At 39.0% G+C, this 20,829-nt stretch overlaps 1 protein-coding gene across 2 annotated transcripts in view; it reads left to right on the forward strand.

Annotated features, from left to right (window-relative positions):
* Window positions 1-18,949, forward strand: part of galntl6 (polypeptide N-acetylgalactosaminyltransferase like 6) — a 233,271-nt gene extending 214,322 nt beyond the window's left edge. For both annotated transcript variants that reach the window (XM_084402886.1, XM_084402887.1), the window contains 6 exons: window positions 3,645-3,762; window positions 5,725-5,832; window positions 6,230-6,451; window positions 14,001-14,117; window positions 14,345-14,494; window positions 18,144-18,949. In XM_084402886.1, the coding sequence (XP_084259012.1) occupies window positions 3,645-3,762; window positions 5,725-5,832; window positions 6,230-6,451; window positions 14,001-14,117; window positions 14,345-14,494; window positions 18,144-18,311 (883 nt within the window). In that variant the 3' untranslated portion in view covers window positions 18,312-18,949. The remainder of the gene's footprint in view (window positions 1-3,644; window positions 3,763-5,724; window positions 5,833-6,229; window positions 6,452-14,000; window positions 14,118-14,344; window positions 14,495-18,143) is intronic.
* Window positions 18,950-20,829: the final 1,880 nt, after the last annotated feature.

The following is a 20,829-nucleotide window of genomic DNA, read 5'->3' on the forward strand; positions in this document are numbered from 1 at the left end:
CGTTCATTCTCCTCTCTTTTCTCTCACTTTCAACCATCCATAATATTTTGGCCCCGCTTAGCTTAAGTCCAGTTCCCAGAGGACACAGAAACCAACAGCACTTTGCAATTTTCATTCTTGTTAAATGCTGACAATGAGGTTTCCACTAGGCATCTACTTGGCTTTCACATCATTATTTATTTATTTTTAATAGGAAATATATGAGACTGATATTCCTACAAATCCATATGCAATAATGACAGCCACAAAAAAAAAGAAAAAAAAAAAAAGAAAAAACTGTCCACAGCTTTTCAGTGCTAATTTTTCACTGCGTGTCTTTAGTAAATCCTGACAGTAGTTTTTAACGCCAAGGGCCCTATCATACACCCGGCGCAATGCAGCGCGACACAAGTGTTTTTTTTTGCTAGTTTCAGCCAGACGCAGTTATCATTTTCACGTCCTTCACCACGTTGTATAAATAGCAAATGCATTTGCGGCCATTTGTGCACCCATTTGTGCGCCCATGGGCATGCTGGTCTGAAAAAGAAGGGTGTTCAGGCGCATTGTTGGCGCGTTTCTATTTTGAGGCAACAGAAATAGACTTTTTTTTGTTATCGCCGTGCGATTTTGACCATGTGCTTGTTAAAAAAGGGCCCCAAAAGTTAGTAAATCTGGCCTTAAATCATTCCTAAGAAATAGCTTCATGAAGTGAACAGAGAAGGTGTCAAACAGGAAATGAGGCTGTATTTTTTATTTAGTTTTTTTTTTTTTTTTTGAAGAAATAAACACTTTTATTTAGCAAGGATATATTTAATTAATTAAAATGACAGCAAAGACATTAATAATGTAACAAAAAAATTATTTTCTTTTGAACAAATAATCCTGATAAATTGGATTACAGTTTCAACAAAAATGCTAAGCAGCACAACTGTTTCAACATTGATAATAATTAGAAATGTTTCTTAACCACCATAACTGCAAATTACAGAAGACTAGTGTACTTCTTTTAAATTATAATAATATTTCACAATATTACTGTTTTTATTGTATTATTGATCAAATAAATGCAGCCTTGGTGAGCATGATACTTCTTTGAAAAACATTTAAAAATCTTTAGTGTCAGACTTTTAAAAATTATACACCATGTAGGTCTATTTTTTTTTTTTTTGGTAATAACTCGTAATAATTCATGAGACTGGTCTATTTAGATTTCTCTGGGCATATTGAGACAAAAGATACCCATCATTCCTACATCATCAGTATTAGGCTTTTGTATATAGGCAATATACTTTAAAAATAAAAAATTCATATACAAACAATTCAAAGAGGACAATTTAAGAGGCAAACTTGTTAATAAATACTTTTGTCAATTTCACTGACTGTGAATGAGGCCTGCCACCCGCATCACAACCACCAACGGAAAGTGTCTGCCCAGATCATCTCAGCTTTAGATGATCACCCCCCCATGCTCAGAATACGGAATAAATAAATCCACCACAAATCCTCTCTCATCGCAGGGCTCTCTGTCGTCTGTGCAATGTGCAAGTGCAGTGTATGCATAACCATAATCACAAAACATGCTGTCATTCCAGCCCATGCATTACCATATTTCATCCCACATGCTCTATTAAAAGATTGCACTACTTACCAACAGACACTTTGTACCGCTTCATGACTGCTTTAGCCAAGTCTCGGGATTCAAACACTACTGAACAAATGGAGAGATCCATTAAATCCATCAGTATCCCATCTCAAACCTCATTGGCAGGCGTAAGCCCAAAAGTACATGAGATAAAACCACTAAATAAAAGTTTTGGAAGCACAATAAGCATAAATGAAAATAGCACAATGAGGATAACAGCAACTCATCTGCATGTTTAATCCTCTCTCATTTTGATCTGACTTGAATTGGCTAATACATCTCAAAAGTTTTTCGCATAAGTGATCTTGACTGGACCATGAGCCTGATCATGTCAGTAAGCAGAATTCAGCTTTCGGCTTATGTCTGATTCTACCATCAGGGACTGTTTGCAGATGTAGATTATGATTCACCTTTCAAAACACGGAAGCCTGAAGAGATGCATGAAAGTAAAATGAGCTTATTAATTCATACTATATGGTGATTCCATGTGTTAAATTATCTGCTTTTGAACGGTGTGGTGCGCAGCAGGGATGCCCATTGGCCCCTGTCAAAATACACACAAATCATTTGACTACTGACATATTGTAACATTAATCCATCTATCTATCTATCTATCTATCTATCTATCTATCTATCTATCTATCTATCTATCTATCTATCTATCTATCTATCTATCTATCTATCTATCTATCTATCTATCTATCTATCTATCTATCTATTGACTACTGACATATTGTAATATTAATCTATCTATCTATCTATCTATTGACTGCTGACATATTGTAACATTAATCCATCTATCTATCTATCTATCTATTGACTACTGACATATTGTAATATTAATCTATCTATCTATCTATCTATTGACTACTGACATATTGTAATATTAATCTATCTATCTATCTATCTATTGACTACTGACATATTGTAACATTAATCTATCTATATATCTATCCATCCATCCATCCATCCATCCACCTATATATCTTTCTCTATAAGGCTTAAGATATTCTAAACCTTTTTTTTTTCACAACTTTTAAACAAGGTTTCAAAGGTTTTGCTAATTAAATAAAACAGTTAAATGGAATGCTCTTAATCTCTATTTATTTTATTATAATCCTTTACATTCAAATTACAAATCTGCATCCTGTTCTCTACCTCAATTCGAATTAAATTCAAATGCAAATGGGTTATTTTATTATTTTAAAAGGCACTCTCTATTCAGTTCTGAATGTCACTCAACCCTGCTTTTCTCAAACTTCACCTCAGCATAGTTGTGTGTCATTAATTTTGTATAATAACCCACAATGGACAAATATATTTGGAATTAGCTAAATGGAAAACAAATAACAATAAACCCGGAGTGTTTTGTGTCCATATAAAAAGTGCTTGCCGACATTAAAAATGGTTGAAGTATTCACATTAAAGATTAAATTCTTTTGTTCTAAAACAAATTAGATGTCGCCACAAGACTGGTATAAACTAAAACCAAACTGTGGGCAGTTTTTGTTTTGTTTTATGTCAATGCAAGCAGCATGAATCTGGCACTCCACTCATAAACTCTTTATCTGTGCAGTCAGATTTGCTTTAGAAGCTGCACAGCTTATTGTGAGTCATGTACATATGGTAAACATTGACCTGCTGACTAATCGACTACTTTGCTGTATGACCAGTTCACTAATAAAAGTAAGTAGTGATGCGAGCCCAAGTATATCCACCTACTCATCAATAGATTTTTCCGCTTACATTTACATTGGTTTATTCAACTTAACCCAAAGCCACTTACAAGTGAGAAATACTATAACACAAGTGATTCATCATAAGAATTGTATTGAATGCACTGAATTCATATTAAGTGACTTTTCCTTCCTGATGCTCACAAAGTTTCTCCAGGGGTTATTTGACCTTAATTTGTGGTTCTTCCTGCACATTGCCCTTCAGGTTCCATTAAAACTTCTTCCAAAAAAAGCAGAATGAAGTCTTAAGACATGGCTGAGTATGTTGGTCTTTCCGCTTCCCGCAGGTCTCCTGTGATGGCTGGAGGCTTGTTTGCTGTAAACCGACAGTGGTTCTGGGAGCTGGGAGGATATGACACAGGCCTTGAGATCTGGGGAGGCGAGCAGTTTGAAATATCCTTCAAGGTGAGTTAAAGCCTCTGCATTGATTCCTGTACACAATTCACAAATAATACATCCATTTTCACAAACATTTCCAAGGCTGCATCTTGTTGTTGGCCTTTCAGACCGAAATAATCTAACAGAACACAATAAGGCTCGCACAAGACAGTGTCTCAGTCCAATGCTTTGTGCAATCCAGGCCTTAAAATGGATTCCAAGACACACACTCCAAAACCACATCCAATAGATCATCGCTCCTGATCCATTGCGAACCTCTAACTATAGCTATACCAGATTTATTTTTCTCCCACTTAATGTGAAGTGCTCTGTCTGTCTGTCTAGACAGTCTTTTCTCATTCTTTTCAACAATAAAGCCAAAATGAGATTGGACGGCAGAGGTTATTTTCTTCACTGTGTTACTAACTGAAGCCTCAGAGCCAAACGCACATGAGTCGGCCAAAATAAGGCGGTGAAGATAGTGGAGCTGTGAGTCTGTGCACGTTTGTGTTTGTGTGTATGTGTATGTGTATGTGTTTAGACTGGCTAGACTAGTGAAACTAATTAGATTGTGTGATCCAGTGATTGGCTGTGGCTCTGAAGTGATTCGGTTTTGATTAGCGGGGCCAAAACTGGCGCCGATGGATGTGAGGAAGTGTTCTATTTATCAGTTCTGACATACCTGCCACCCCACTCTTTTTCATTAGACTCTCACTTGTGCTGGCACTGAACTTTGTTATTGGAACACCATCCTCTGCACCTCTCTAGTAACCATGGCAACCGCAAAAATAGTTTAGAAGCTAAACCGCCTGTTTGAGAGAATTTTGATCATTATTTCCTTTTTATGCACAGCCTATTTGTCTGTTGCTATTTGTCATAAAGTTGTCTGGTTGACCTTGACATATGGTAGTAACATGCCAAACAACTCTCCATTTGAAAACTTAAAGATAGCTGGTATTGTATTACAGTGTCTCCCTCAGAATCCAATGTGCAACTACAAACTAAAATAAAAGCCGGGGCTGATTAGGCTTGGCGTCATCCCATTGATTGGTTGCCTGCCACAGTCCGTCCAAGTTTCATCCATCTGTTCGATGTAGGCAGCTTTCTAAATGCAATTCAAGTCATCTTAATATCTAAAGTCCTGCCATGGCTGCCTTCCTCCATGCTTTATGATAAAAGAGGCTGTGAAAAAAATTTGAAAATTATTCCTAAAACTTCATTTGTTACATGGCTCCCTCGTTTATCCTCAAATGAGGGATCTGCAGGGGCTTTTTCTAGCTCACTTTGTAGCATTGATGTTTAGAACGATTCTCTCCCCATGACGATGGGTCTGTGAAGTTAGCTTGACCGCTAACCCGCCGCCTGGCAGGAGAGATAGGTCTGTGCGGTTTTGATATCTGCAGACAGCTCTCTCGGGCTCAACGGGTGACCGAGGAATAGAGAGAAACCATCAGACTCAACTCGTCCGACTTGAAGCCCCCCTCCCCTCCGCTTTCTCACCTCCCTCTGTGTGTCATTGGCCCTGGCCGAGTCCAAACTCCACCATGCCTGAGCCAATACTCGATACGGACAGGCACTTCAAAGTCTTGGCCTTAGTAGAACAGAATGAGAGAGATGGGAAGGGAAGCATATTGAACACCCTGCTTTTTTCTTTATCCTTCTTTTCTTTTGGTTTAAAGAGGAAAAGTAGAGACACAAGCATGAGGCAGTTGGAAAACTCTACTTCTTTCCTTCAGTGAATGCGCCAGTCGATCCGTAATTGGAGCCTACGGCGAGGACGTTGCTTGTTTCTGGTTCGATGTGGAAGCGTAGCAGTATTTCTAGCTAGTCTGTCCACATATTCCCTGGAGCTCACAAGGATGTGATGCATGAGGCTTTCTGAGTTTTTTTCGACTGTCTAAGAGAATGCAGGATGGAGAAAAAAAACTCTGTACATAGTGTGATGTTGTATAAATTTTTGAGTATGTGTGTGCGTATGTGCTTTTTCAGGTGTGGATGTGCGGAGGCAGCATGTATGATGTACCTTGTTCGAGGGTGGGCCACATCTACAGGAAGTACGTCCCCTACAAGGTGCCTTCAGGGACCAGCCTGGCAAGAGTGAGTAGAACTTCCACTATCCTTCCAAATGAGAAAGGATTGAGTGTTTCTCAACAGTGGCCCGATTCTGCTAGTTTATAGTGCTCTAGATTCACAATGTTCCTGAGATGCTCTTATTCATATTCTGTGCACATGATAAAAGACAATTTGTAGGGAGAGAACATCGCTCTGCTCTAAATAGTGTATAGCAAATGTGACTAATTAGCATAATGGACACTTGTATTATATGACATGATTAACGAAAAAGATGATGGATGGATGGATGGATGGATGAGTGGGTGGGTGGATGGATGGATGGATGGATGGATGGATGGGTGGGTGGGTGGATGGATAGACGGATGGACGGACAGTGTATATATATATTAATATATTAATATATATATATTAATCCTCACAGAATCTGAAACGAGTGGCAGAGACATGGATGGATGAGTTCACAGAGTACATCTATCAGCGCCGGCCCGAGTACCGCCACCTCTCCACCGGCGACATTACCGCTCAGAAGGAGCTCCGCAAACACCTCAAATGTAAAGACTTCAAATGGTACATGAACACTGTGGCCTGGGACCTGCCCAAATATTACCCACCTGTGGAGCCACCGCCAGCTGCCTGGGGAGAGGTGGGTGAACAATGCCACAATAAAATTGTGAAGATACCAGGGTTGAGCGAAATGCAGAATTTAATCATTGGCTTTAATCTTTTGATTCATGACTTGGAATTAGCCACACAGTGATGTTGAATTGGGAATTTGAATGGGAATGACAGGAAGTGGCATACATTTTAAAGAATTCAACAAAGGTACACAATAGAGAAATTTCAATAGTCAAACAAGAACAGAAATAAGCAAGAACACTTTTCCATCTTATAAACTTTCTTTATATTTAGAATTATAGCAAATGAGAGCATTCTGGGAAAGTTCTTGGGGACAATATGATGTTTTTGAAAGAAGTATTTCAAGGCTGCATGCATTTGATCAAAAATACAGTAAAAACTGAAATATTGTGAAATATTATTACAATTTAAAATCTTTTTAAACATATCTCAAAATGTAATTTATTCCTGTGATGGCAAAGCTGAACTTTCAGCATCATTACTCCAGTCTTCAGTATCACATGATCCTTCAGAAATCATTATAATGTGATACTTTTTTCCGGAATATTTGATGAATAGAAAGTTAAAAGAACAGCATTTAAAAAAAAAAAAGGTATATATCTTTCTAAAAATGTAAGTCACTGTCACTTTTTAATTTAATACAAAATTACAAAAAATTACAAAATTGCTGAATGAAAAGTATTTATTTTCTTTAAAACAAAGTTTTACTGACACCAAACTTTTGAACACTTGCGTATATACTTGATGGATGGATGGATGGATATGATCACATTTATATGTAATTCATACCTTCAATTTTATGTATTTTGATAAATGACTGCATTTAAGAAGCATTCAAATTCATTTAGCTATTGGATATATTAACAGTACACTTTTATTCGAAGTAACTTACAGTTATTACGGGTCCACTTGTGCTCAGTGGTACAATGGAGGTTTCTACCTGAATCTTTCAGTTACCAGTCAGTTTTGACACCCCTTACATCTCTTTGTTTACCCATAAATTGGGCACATAACTATTCCACACTTACACACTAAAGACGGCACGATCGTCAATACATCCTGTGAGACAGAGCATAGATGCCAGAACAGGTATAAGTGTGTGTGTGTTTGTGTGTGTGTGTGTGTGTGTGTGTGTGTGTGTGTGTGTGTGTGTGTGTGTTTGCATGCTTGCGTGCTTGCGTGCATATGACAGAGAGGTTATGCGGAAATATTATTTGATTTATGAGAAGCACTGCCGGGTGAGATATAACACATTTTTCGCCAAAGACAAGCAGGCGGCCAGTCCTCACCTAAAACTGCGCTGTCTAATATACAGCGACATCACAACATAACTATTGTTTGCATCACTGCTTCCTAATCCATAAATAAACAGAAGATGTGTTATACATTTATTACTCAAGCTGATCCAGGCAGACAGGCTATTCGGGTTATTCATTATCATTTGGGTTTGCTGTGCCAGAACAGTGGTTCTTGGGAACATGCATGGAGAGATGGGCCTGTCATTTCTCTCCATCTGTGGGTCTGCCATGTCTGTCATAGTGGGGGGTATTTAATATGCATGGAGTGATTCCCATCTTGTGCATTTTGATGGGCCTTTTTAATCACTGCTGAATGATGTACCTCACAGACATCATGCCTTAATGAATCCCCCCGGGGAACACCATCTCCTCTTTTTTCAGTCCCCTACTGTGATGTGTCAGAAATGGCAAGTAATAATTTACAAATGTAATTAATTTCACTTCCAAATTAATTGGAGGGCTGACGCTTACCGTAAAGCACATCCGTCCATCCGAATCCAACTAAGGTAGTAATAGAAACAGCACTTTGGTTTCAATTGTTTCAGCAGAGCAATACAAAATAAAAAAAGTCCATTAGCAAACAACATCCCTTCCCTTTCACTTATTGGCTTTTTCTGCATTAGCGGCATAACATTGATGGTAAAAAAAAAGGGCTGTGCGGCATGCAGCCGGGGAACCTGCTCGGGTGAAATTTATGTACGGTAAATATCTTCTTTCCTGAAGCGAAATGATAGTAATTTGACTGTCAACCTGATAGCTTCATACACCCCGCTCTGGCCACCTGTCACCCCGCCTGATGTATTGCACAATAAAAGAGCCTCATTGGACTTTTGAAGCCACCCCCATGGACCATGACAGAGAGGGAGAGGGGTAGCTAAGGAATTAAACGGGTTCTTGTCGGCATTTTCAGCAAAGGACAGGGGTCAACGTCGGCATGACCTCCAGCTGACAGGGCGGTGAGATGGGTAAGCAGGCTGTCAACCATTTACCACTCGCCCACCTTCACACATATATGCTCTCTCTCTCTCCCCCACAGCTGTTTCATTGCCTCTTCAATACACTCAAATACTTTAAATAATGCAATCAGCAGACTTTTCAGCCACTTTTATGCTCACAGCCATTGCTGCCAAAGGCTGTTACGGTATAAATGCAGTTTTCAGGCCCATTTTAGAGTACCCCCTCCCCCCCTGTGGATTGAGAGGAAGAAGAGAGGAGAGACCCATGCTGATTTGGTCTGATTCTGCTGTATTTACCTCTAAAGAGCTTGTGATTACATGCACTCTTCTAGTGTAACCTAGAAAAGTGCATTCATTTATTTATTTATTTTGTGGTATAAATATTACAAATCAAAGTTGAATCAATGAATTTATATTTTTCTGCATCGAAAAAAAAATGCTACACCATGAACAGGTAGTAAGTATGATTGAGCCCGTTAGTAGCACTTAAAATGATGCGAGAGGAAATGTTCTTGCGGTTTCTTTCTAATCAGCACAACCTCCTGCTAAATTCCAGAATACTTAAGAAAAGAAATGAAGAGGACAGAGGCTTTAGAAAATCCACAACAAACATGCTTTGAGCTTCTTAAAACATATTGGAACACATTTATAGTTGCTCTGACTTCACAAAAATGTGGTTTGGTAGTAAATTGGCTGCAAACGCAGAAAATTAGATTCTAATGCATGTCTTTGTTACCGTGTTGAACAAGTCAAATAATTCATCCTGAAAACATCACACGGTGGCAGGCGCAAGGAAGGTCCAAAAGAGAGCGAGGAGCTGCTAATAGACAAGAAAATGAATTAAACATGTTTTCTTTTTATAACTTCAGGGGGGGGGGGGATAAGCTTTTAAGAATAAATCGGCAAGGCAGAGCTTGGTGTGACCTTGCTTTTCGCTTTCATTTTGTTCCATTTGTCAAGCTCGTCCTCACTCGATTCTCCAATCCCGCTCATTTGAAAAGAAATCACAGCTCAAATAGGGTGCACCATTTCCTTTCCCGTAAATATTACGCAGTAAAGTGTTGACCTGAACTGCAATAAAGACCACCGTCTGAGTTAGGACATTTTTATTCTGATGTCCTCACCCGCTCCGGAAAGCTTGTTGCGTCCATCTGCCGTAGAAACTGTATTGATTGCATTAGTTTTCAGCCTAGGTTTAAAGTTATTTCAACATTTCGAGTGAATTTCTGTCTTTCAGACTGTGAGAAGCAGCAAATGCATCTTGTCACCTACAAGAAAAATCTGCTTTAGGTCTTGCATTCACAGAGCAGAACGCATCGAGCAGAACTTCATGTTGATTTTTGCAGCCTACTAACTGATTTCCAATTACTTTCAACAGTCATGGCTTGCCAAGAGCTCAAAAACCCTAAATCCCTCACCTCAATCGTTAAGGACTCATGACCGTGAGAAAACATATTTGAGGAAAAGGGCTTCAACAAACACTCTGTAATGTTTCCTCTGATGGCCTTGGTATGCTGTGCACAGTTTCGGCAGTGGAAGCTTTTGCTTTGTGCATACTGCACAGCAATGTTCCACCACTGTTCATCCTCTTTGCCAGGCCTCCTTTTTGTGCTTGTGTGTGTGTGTGTGTGTGTGTCTGTGTGTATGACCTTGCCCCAAGCCCTAGTCCCCCTATGTCTCCCTAGTGAGGTGAATAAGTGAGCAGAATTGGCCCAGAACTGCTGCCCACTCTTCTGTGTCTGCTCAGGAGGCAGTGGCTCCAGCCGCTCATGCATTATTGAGCTGCACTGTGACAACAGTCAGTACACCTGAATGCCTTAAAGAAAATTAGACAACCTGGACAGCTAATCAAAGAAAGGAAAAAAAGAGAAAAATAGAAGGACAAGGGGCAGCGGAACTCTCTAGAATTCATTCAATGGGGAAAGTGCACAAGTCTTTGTGAACAGGTGTATTTTGAATGATTCATTATTTAAATTGTCCGATTTAGCACTTGAACAGATTGCAGACCAGGGGTCACATTATACTTCACCGCACAGTTGGGGAAGAAGTACAACTTTTGGCTAACATTCTGTTACCTTCAATGCACAACGTGAGCACCGTAGAGGTCATTAAGCATGATTGTTATGGTCGGGAAATACTGCTTTCCTGTGCTCTCAAGAAACTTGTGTAACTATTTAATAATATAAAAAATTTCAACCTGGTCTCATAGGAAATACGTAGGCCTACCTCTGTAGGTATGTACAAAATATGTACAATCAGGTACATATCACTGCAGTTTCTAACAAATGAACACCGGAGGCAGCAAAACAACAAGCACTTTTAATTGTTTTCACACACAATTATGATTACAGGGGCAAATTATGGATTATGGAATTATACAGATTATGCTCGATTGCTCAGCTGGTAAAGAATTGTACTTGTGATGCGGAGAGCCCGTGGACGAAATCAGTTAAAGACGAGTCACGATAAAAGAGCTAAAAAACTAGCTAAAATGCCATTTGCTTTTGTTAACACTATCAGGTAGGTTTAGGGTTTAGTGTAGGTGTACATTATATTAAAATGGAGCATTACAGTTTTTTACAATCGCTATGACAATTTTTTCAATACTTTTAACAAATTTCCTAAACTCTTAACGCACCAACACAACTACAACACACGATTGGCAAAACGGTTAATTTCATGCTCAAAATCACACATTGTAAACTAAACTCCAACACTAATTTTCTAAATACAATAATACACTAACACAATACACTATGTCTACCAAAACCTTAACACATGTTCTCTTCCAACAGGAAGATTTTGTCAATCATAGCACAATGTCATAAAAACACTAACATCAGATGGAATTACAGAAACTGCATTATTTTAAATGTGTCAGGTATGCCCTTATACAACAGACAGTATATTGTATTGATCATAGATTGTGTTTTGTTTGTAATGTAAATGCATGCATTTTGTTGTTGTTGTTTTTTTGCAGCAGAAATTCAATACAACGAAATAAATGACCCTTCTTAGAGTAGCTTTATAGAATGTATGGTTCATGAAAAAAAGAAGACAGAGACAGAATTGCTGCAGTAACGGCTTTATTTGCAACAGGACATTTCTGCAAGATAACAACAATATGCAATATAGCTGCCATTTACAGTATTACTGTATGTGAAAATACAAAATATACAAACAGAAAAAGCCATCTTCTAATCTGCGCGGTCTTCTGCATTTGTCCACGTTCTCATCCACATCACACCTGATATCTTCCCTGGCAAGGCATCTTGGGAAGAATCTTTTGGCTTGCCTTATCCACCCCTGGCAGTGTTCAGCTGTGATGTCTTGGTATGCAGCATCTTTTGCATACAGGAGGGACATTTGGTCCTGTGGACTATGGTCAAAAACCTTTCATCTCCAGGCTGAGAAAACTCCTCAATGGGGTTGAGGAAAGGGAAGTAAGGGGCAAGGAAAATGGACATCATCCTCTGATGGGCGTCAAACCAGGCTGTGACTGCACGGGAATGGTGGAATGCCACATTGTCCCATACAGTATTTGCATAACTTCAATCAGCTGTTTCTCAGTAGCAATGGAATAAAATACAGGGGATATATTTGTGTTTCAGTTCACAATATAAGCAGCTGTTTACCTTGACTTTAGCCTGTAAGGTTAGGTTTATAACATGGTGTTATCTGTTCTGACATACAGTGTTAAAGCATGGGTAAATTTGGCAGTAAAAATCCATTGTTTTGGTCTTGTTTGAGCTTGTGTGTAAAAGAAGTTCAAGCATTTTAAATTTGTGTTAATTGTATGCATTTTGTGTTAAAGCAACAAGAAATGTGTTAATAGTATAGCTTACACAGGCGGATGTAGTGCTAACTGTGTTAAGAGTTTTGGAAAATTGTTAAAAGTATTGAAAAATCTGTCATAGCGATTGTAAAAAACTGTAAGCTTTTAGCGCCACTAACCCGACATTTCAATTCAGAACTGCAGTGATACATACAAACGTCAGCGTAATAAAACGTTGGCATAAAAAATTAACATGCTTTTAGCGCCACTCACTGGACATTTCACTTTGAAACTGTCGCGAAACGTGCACGACGCAACGTACTTTGCAAAAATGTTGCCACTGGTACGGTTTTCTAATGAGACCAGGCTGAAAAATGTGCAGATGCATTTGACATTCTCTGGTCATTATTTGGCATCATTTCGATGTTAATATCCACAGAACTATCAAATCTCAACCAAAATTTGTTGACAGAGAATATATTATAAGGTCCATCAGGTCAGTATCTTACATTTGTGTGTTTTTTGTTTTGTTTTACATTTTCACATTTGTCTTTTTTTTCCCCAAAAGCATGTCATGGACTTATTACTGGAAATGTACCTGAAACTGTATGACAAAATATAAATATTTCTGACACATTTATGTTGAACATTAATGTTTTTGTGGTGGGCCTAAAATGTTGGCAGGGCAAATACCAGCAGAACATGTCCTTATTATTATTGAACTAATTGCTTATTAGAATATTCCTCTCATGTTCTCATTGCTTCTGTCATTGTAGCTATTTCTTCTTGGTATTGTTCTTTCATGTTTGTTTGTGGTTTATTTTTATTGATAGATGGATTTATGGATTGTGTTATGTATTTTAACCATATTTGTTTTAGGTTGACATATAACATTCTGTCCAGGGACTACAGATAAAAAATAGCCTTTGGGGCTAATGCTGGCACATTTACAGGAAGGTTTATTAATGTGCAATGTCCCTGTTAATCAAAAAATAAAATAAAGTAAAATCAAATCAAATATAAAATAAAGTAAAATGTTGCTTTAATTGAAATCAATTTTAAGTTGAGTTTTCAATGTGCTTTGTGTATTTGGAGTTGCTGGCTATGTGGAGTGGAGCTTATGCATATATGTATATATCTATCTTACAACCCTTTTGATCTCAGATGCCTTGTTCTTGTATCTTGTTATATACACTGACAACCCTGCTAAAAAATCCAGCATTGCTGTTCATCAGCATAAGGTATGTCTTTCATGCTGGGAACCAGCATGGGATGCGGGTTGCAGGTTTGCTGGATACCAGCATGGGAACTGGGAATGCTGGTGGACCAGCAACTCCAGTTCAGTTTTGCTTGAGAACAGCATGACTTTGGTCCACCAACTAGAACAGCACTATACCAGCACTAACCAGCCTGGAAAAACATGGAATACATTATGCTAGATTTCCTCAGGGAATGCTAAGGCTAACTTTGTTAAATCCTTGTGCAATTGATAGGTGTCACTCAACAAATCTATTTCTCTGTCCGCAGATCCGTAATGTGGCATCTGGTTTGTGCATCGACTCTAAACATGGCTCCACTGGCACCGAACTGCGTCTGGACAGTTGTTTAAAAGAGGGCGCAGAGCGAACATGGGCACATGAGCAGGTAAGGCTCCTTTTCAGTACATTTCCCACATTACTCAGTACTGATTAGTATCAGACATGTTGGAATAATGTGAAAAGCAATAGATGGATGACTATTTAAGTGTAGTTTCTTAAGTAACTCCCTAAAAAATGAACTGATTCTTTGATGAAATGAAATCATGATATGACGCGTATTCCTTGACAGTCTTCTTTGAGAATGAGAGTATTGCTGTTCCCTGTGGTGGTTAGATTTTCACGTTTGGCTGGAGAGAGGACATCAGGCCTGGAGATCCCCTGCACACCAGAAAATTCTGCTTCGATGCTATAAGTCAGAACAGCCCCATTACCCTGTATGACTGCCATGGTATGAAAGGCAACCAGCACTGGAGCTACAGGAAGGTAATGCAGTAATACAGATACACTTCCAGTCCAAAAATTGGCAAATTTGAGGAACAAATTGTATGTAGTGACCAAAAGCATATCAAAACTATCTTATGTTTTAACTTCTTTCAAGTAGCTTCTTCAAAACTTGCCTGTGCCTATTACAGGTTTGTGCCAAGGGGTCAAGGTTTGTCTGAGGTTTCACTCCTACTAGCCACTTTGACAGGCTGAATTTTATATTTGACTGAAACTAATTCCAATACTAATTTTCCACATTATAGATACACGATACCAGCTGCGCTTTCTCGCTCTCTCGTGATCTCTCAGACAGCGAGTTGACACACATATCCGCCTTCCCTCAATCAAGAATTGATCTTCCTCCGGAAGAATATCGTTGGTATTACAGAGCATGAATTTCAGCGTGGGGAATGTGCATATTGCCCATCATTTTACTCATTCCGCAGATTTTGTGCTCACATCCAAAGCGTGTGCACATAAAGCTGCCTCTCAGTGCTAAATGTAGGTTGTTGTTGTTTTTTCGCTACTTATTGCGCTTAAACTGTCACATAAATAAAATGCAAACAAAATGATGTAAAAATGAAAGGCCTTTGCGAGTATTCGACTGAATGTCAGTTATGTTTTAAGTGAATGTAAACAGTAGAGAAAAAAAAGCATGTGTAACAGTATAATGGATCCATGCGTCAGGTCTTAAAGTGACAGCAGCCTAATATATCTGCTGCCAAATTATGAGATAATATAAAAAACATCTACAGTATATGGCAGTTTTTCCCTATGGTATCGATGTCAAAATTGTGGCCAGTGAAATTGATGAAAATTTGTAAACTTTTTTAAACTTTAGAAAACCTTGTGTGTGTGTGTGTGTGTGTGTGTGTGTGTGTGTGTGTGTGTGTGTGTGTGTGTGTGTGTGTGTGTGTGTGTGTTCATATATACATTATGTTCTAAGAAAAAGTAATGTAAGAAAAAATATTTGGCTATAAAACTATTTAAATATAACACAGACAACTGACGGAATGCAAGAGGGCATGACGTTATTGAGATAAAATCCATTACAGTCAGCATGAGTAATGTTTTACACCCAGGTGTTACGTTTTCATATCTCTTCATACATTTTCATACCATCTCTAAGGAAAAGCTGCACCTGTCTTCCCCCATATTCCCTCTTCACATCTTCTTTAAGAGGTCAATAAAGTATATCTACAGCAACAGAGCAGCGGTGGGACCGAACGTACACCTTGTAACAGAAGCCCCTGTGGACTTATACCTATCGCTCTGGGCCCATCACGAACGACAGAGCCTAATACAGAAGCATAGTTTTTCTAGCCCTCTAGCGAGGTACTATGAGCCTAAACTGAGATATTCCGTCTCGCACAAGGGCTTTAAGGTGTCAAGCAAAGAAATCACTGTCATTGCAGGATAGGTCAATGACGGCACTATATAGAGGGGAAATATACAGTTGAAAGGAAAAGGTGGTACCTGGAAGTGGAGCTGCCTGAGGCGCAGAGAACAGTAAATCAACCCAGGGGAGAGCAGCACAGAACTGGAGCCGAAAGCCCGAAGGCATGTCCCTCCTCTGCTCAGCCTGATCACTCCCTTAGGGACACATCCTCTATTTTTTCACCGGCTCTGTTTGGCATACTCAGTAGTTTCTAGCGCAAAAATATACATGCCCTGTGTGCTGTGGAGAACACTTCCAAGTGGAGACTTTCTTTGTTGTCTTCCACTTTTTGATAGGAGATTGATGATGAATCCCCCATTCTTTCACTTTTATTTACCTTTCACCTTCCTCATTTTCTTTCTACACTCTCAGAAAAAAAAGGTACAAAAGCCGTCACTGGGGCGGTACTCATTTGTACCTAAACAGTGCATATTAGTACCTCAAAGGTACATACTGGTACCAAAATTTTACATATTAGTACCTAAAGAGTACGTATTATGGTGCTTTTCCAGTGCATGGTACGGCTCGGCGTGGTACGGCTCGGCTCGCTTCGCTTTTCCACTGCCTGGTATGACTCGGCTCGGCTCGCTTTGGCTCGGTTTACTTTTCCACTGCAGTTTAGTACCGCTTCAAAGTGGGTGGGATTATAGACTGATCGTCACCCCATCCTCTCGCTGGATCCGCTCCGTCTACGTCTAGAACGTCTACACCTACTGACCAGTCACAACGATTCAGCCATTTCTTTTTTTCTTTTTTCTAGCAAGTCGTTTAAAAAAAATGTGCGAAGAAATAACACTGCGGTAGCTGTTGCTGACTATTTAAATCTAGCGGGTTTGGTGTCTCGTGGTGCAAATCCAGTGACGCTGGTAGTGACGATTCTCTCTGACCAATCAGTGGTCTGTAGTGTTTTCACGTCACATTTTAGTATCGGTACGGCACGCTTGGAACCTCAACAGAGGTGGTACCACTTAAAGCGAGGCAAAGCGAGCCGTACCGAGCGGTACCATACAGTGGAAAAGTGCCTCAAAGCGAGCCGTACCGAGCGGTACCATACAGTGGAAAAGTGCCTCAAAGTGAGTCGTACCGAGCCATACCATGCAATGGAAAAACGCCAAAGCGAGCCTTGCCGAGCTATACCGAACCGTACGATGCAGTGGAAAAGCCTATTTAACCTTTTTAAAAGGGTACCGTCCCAGTGACAGCTTTTGTGCAATTTTTTCTGAGAGTGTACCTACCGTTGTGCAGTGGTGTTTTGAAATCATGAGGCAAAGTCATCGCTGTTTTTAATGCTTAATTGTAATCCAATGTAAATGAATGTTCCAGTTAAACTTAATGTTGACACATTTCCAGGTTAAATAAACATTACTAAGGGCCTGTTTACATAGAACGTGTTTTTTCCATTCCACTGCGCTACTATTCCATTGTTTATCAAAGTCATTTCAAGTTTGGTTTTAACATGACAAAAAATCGGTGATAACTACGTGGGTGAGTTTTTTACTTACTTTTAATTAGTCTTTACATTAACACCAATATAATTATTCATTCAGAGTCGGACCGATATGCAGATGTGGAATGCACACAAAAGTTATTGCTTGAAGAAAGTGATAGGCCAATCGGAATTTATTGCTTGAACAACATATAGGCCAATCAAAATGTGATGGAGGCTCTCATGTGACTTTTCTCCATTTATTCTCAATTACCCCCCACCAAACCCATTGCACGCTCTAGGGGGTCTGTTAAAACTCAATGGGATCAGTGGAGGGAAAATAGACGCTCCCTCATGCTGTAACTTTAACCACTGTTGTCGCTGTGTCACTTAAAAAAAAGTGATTTATACACCGTTTTAATGCCATAATTATTTCATAATATTTGCAGTGTTTTATTTATGTACAGTGGATATTATCTGAGGAGACACTGCCTCCCTTTGCATCCTCTGAGAAAACACCCCTGCAACCTACCGCCCTTCCCGTACATAATTTCTCAATGTCTCATGTTTCACTTCCAAACTCAAGCCAAGAAATAAAGTCCGCTTTTCTGATTAGTGCATCCCATGTTTGGTTCTTCAGTTCCACTCCTGTAATCCGACTGGAGGCTAGAGGGAGATTGCAGGATTAGACCTCTGCCGCAGTCACAGTCACTGTTTCTTGTTTATTTATTTTTATTTCACCCTCCTTCTCTCTTTTTCTCCTTCCCATCTTCTTCTTGCTCCAGGACAAATCTTTGTACCACCTGGTGAGCAGCGGTTGCATAGACTGTAGCCCGGGTGATAAGCGGATTTTCATGAACAAGTGCGACCCCGAGTCTGAAACACAACAGTGGATCTTCCAGAAAGTCAACGCCACCGTTCTGGACAAATTCAACAGCGCCTCTAGCTCATAGGACCTGGGGTTGTGGTCAAGCCAATCAGCTGGCTTCCACACATTCACACACCTCCCACAATCCTAAATGTGGGCCTGGATGTTCTTACTGTCTGGCTCTGGGTCCCTCTCAAGGTTCTGCAGCAGTCTGAATGAGGGGGCTAGAAACAACGAGAGACATGAGGCTGGTGGAAACGCATCCACAATGAGCACCTTGCTGGTCGAGGAGAATACGGACAGCCCGACTCTCTCGTAGGGGTCTAACTTGGGCCCTCAGTTGCTTCATATACATTGAAAAACAGAGCAGCTTTAGGACTTTGGAAGTGGAGTCCAATGAAAGAATGTTCTGTATCAGTCCTTGAAGATTGCATGGTGGATTTGTACAAAACCAGAAACTGGAAAGTTTTTTTTTGTATTTTTTTTTTTTGTATTGCTATTTATTTTTTTCTGGGATTGTTTCAAATGCATATTTATTTGTATTTATTTGGTGCCTTTCCAGAATTACTTTATGTGTATTGACTCTGTTTTATCATCTCTTGTACATGTAGAGTCAAACTTGGGTTGAGGCAGTGAGCTAATTCAATGAAATATTTGACTTTTTCAATGGAATCTATCTTGTTACAGAGTTTCTCGTCTATAAATAAACCAGAAAATGAGTGGATGTTTGTTGTCTTGCCTGTGTGTCTTTTGTCATGCTGATGGATGATATCATGCTTACTGTCTTATCTCAAAAGTGATGGTTTGTCTCCCTCTGGTGTTGAGCCATCTGCAGAAGATATGTGTATATATATATATATATATATATATATATACATAGATAGATAGATAGATAGGTAGGTTTTTTATTTGTTATTTTTTTATTATTTGACCTTTAAAGGGGTCATCACATGAGAAAACAAATTTGCCTTGATCTTTTGACATATAAGAGGTCTTTGAACCGTTGAAACATCCTGAAAGTTTCATAGCTTAAAACATCCCCCTCATTATAAACAAATTATTTATTATTATTATTTTATTTATTATTATTATTATTATTTAATCAAGCTCAAAAAAACAGCTTGTTTTGATATTGTGGGATCTGTGACATCATACGGGAAAATACATTTGCATATGACTGACTCAAGAGCAAAACATCAACGAATAGTCATTCAACATCACATAGGCCCTGCCTACTGCTGTTCAGTCGCTTAATGGCTGACATTTGCCTACACTGGATGTGAGCACGACCGGACCAGGCTCTGTTGGTGTCCTAGGCGAGGTTTTTAGATTTTAGTTTTTAGAAAAGTGCAATCAACTAGCCTCTTACCTGTCTTCCCTATTTTAGAGCATACACTGGAAAATTACATGAACTTAAATGATTGCAAATCATGAATGCTTTAGTCATAGGCATAGTTGTTGGGTTTTTTTTTTAAGTGGACACTTAAAATAAAATAAAATTAGGTCAAATAAAAGCAAGTAGCAATATAACTGAAAAAAAGATTACATTAATTTTAAAGAAAAGACACTGCTCTTTACTTGCAGTTTAAAACAAGCAAAAACGGCCCACTGTATTAGTGTTGCCAGAAAGGAGTGCTTGGCAAGGTCTGCATAAGATGATGGGGCATGAATCGAGAAGTGTAAATGATGATATTATAGACACAGATATGTTTAAATGGGTTAATGATTTGAATTTGTTTTATGGAAGATATGATGTATCTGACAGTAGGAATAAGGTCGCTTGACAGGTGAGGTCAGAAGGTGTCTTAAGTGTATTAGGCCCTGTAAAGCACTGGGTCCAGATGGCCTTAAGACTTGTGTAAATGAACTAACTGACCCTTTAACAAAATGATTTCGGTTTTATTTAGATGTACATGTTGTACCAAATAAGTGGAGGGTAACATTTGTATGGCCACTTCGTAAAAAAAGTGGGAGCTAAAAATCTTGAAGACTTTCGTCCGGTGGCCTTGACATCAATACTTGCTAAATGTATGGAAAGGTTCATTAGTTATCATCTTAAAGGGATAGTTCACCCAAAAATGAAAATTCTGTCATCATTTACTCACCCTCAAGTTGTTCCAAACCTGTATGAGTTTCTTTGTTCTGCTGAACACAAAGGAAGATATTTGGAAGAATGTTTGTAATCAACAGATCTCGGTCCCCATTGACTTCCATAGTAGGAAAAATATATACTATGGTAGTCAATGGGGACTGAGATCTGTTTGGTTACAAACATTCTTCCAAATATCTTCCTTTGTGTTCAGCAGAACAAAGAAACTCATACAGGTTTGGAACAACTTGAGGGTGAGTAAACAATGATAGAATTTTCATTTTTGGGTGAACTATCCCTTTAAGCCATCAGAGCAATTAGATACTTCAGTTTGCATATGAACCACAAAGAGGGACAGAGGATGCAACGCTCAATATGCTACCCATTTACAACGAGCAAAGGCTTATGTGCGTGCTCTTTTTATTGACTATACCTCTGCCTTTAATTCTATGCATACATTTACTTTTAGAACGTCAATTTTTTTTTTTACGCTTTTTTTTACGTTTGTGCTCAG

This window comes from Rutilus rutilus (assembly GCF_951802725.1).
Source record: "Rutilus rutilus genome assembly, chromosome: 2".
Classification (NCBI taxonomy): Eukaryota; Metazoa; Chordata; class Actinopteri; order Cypriniformes; family Leuciscidae; genus Rutilus; species Rutilus rutilus.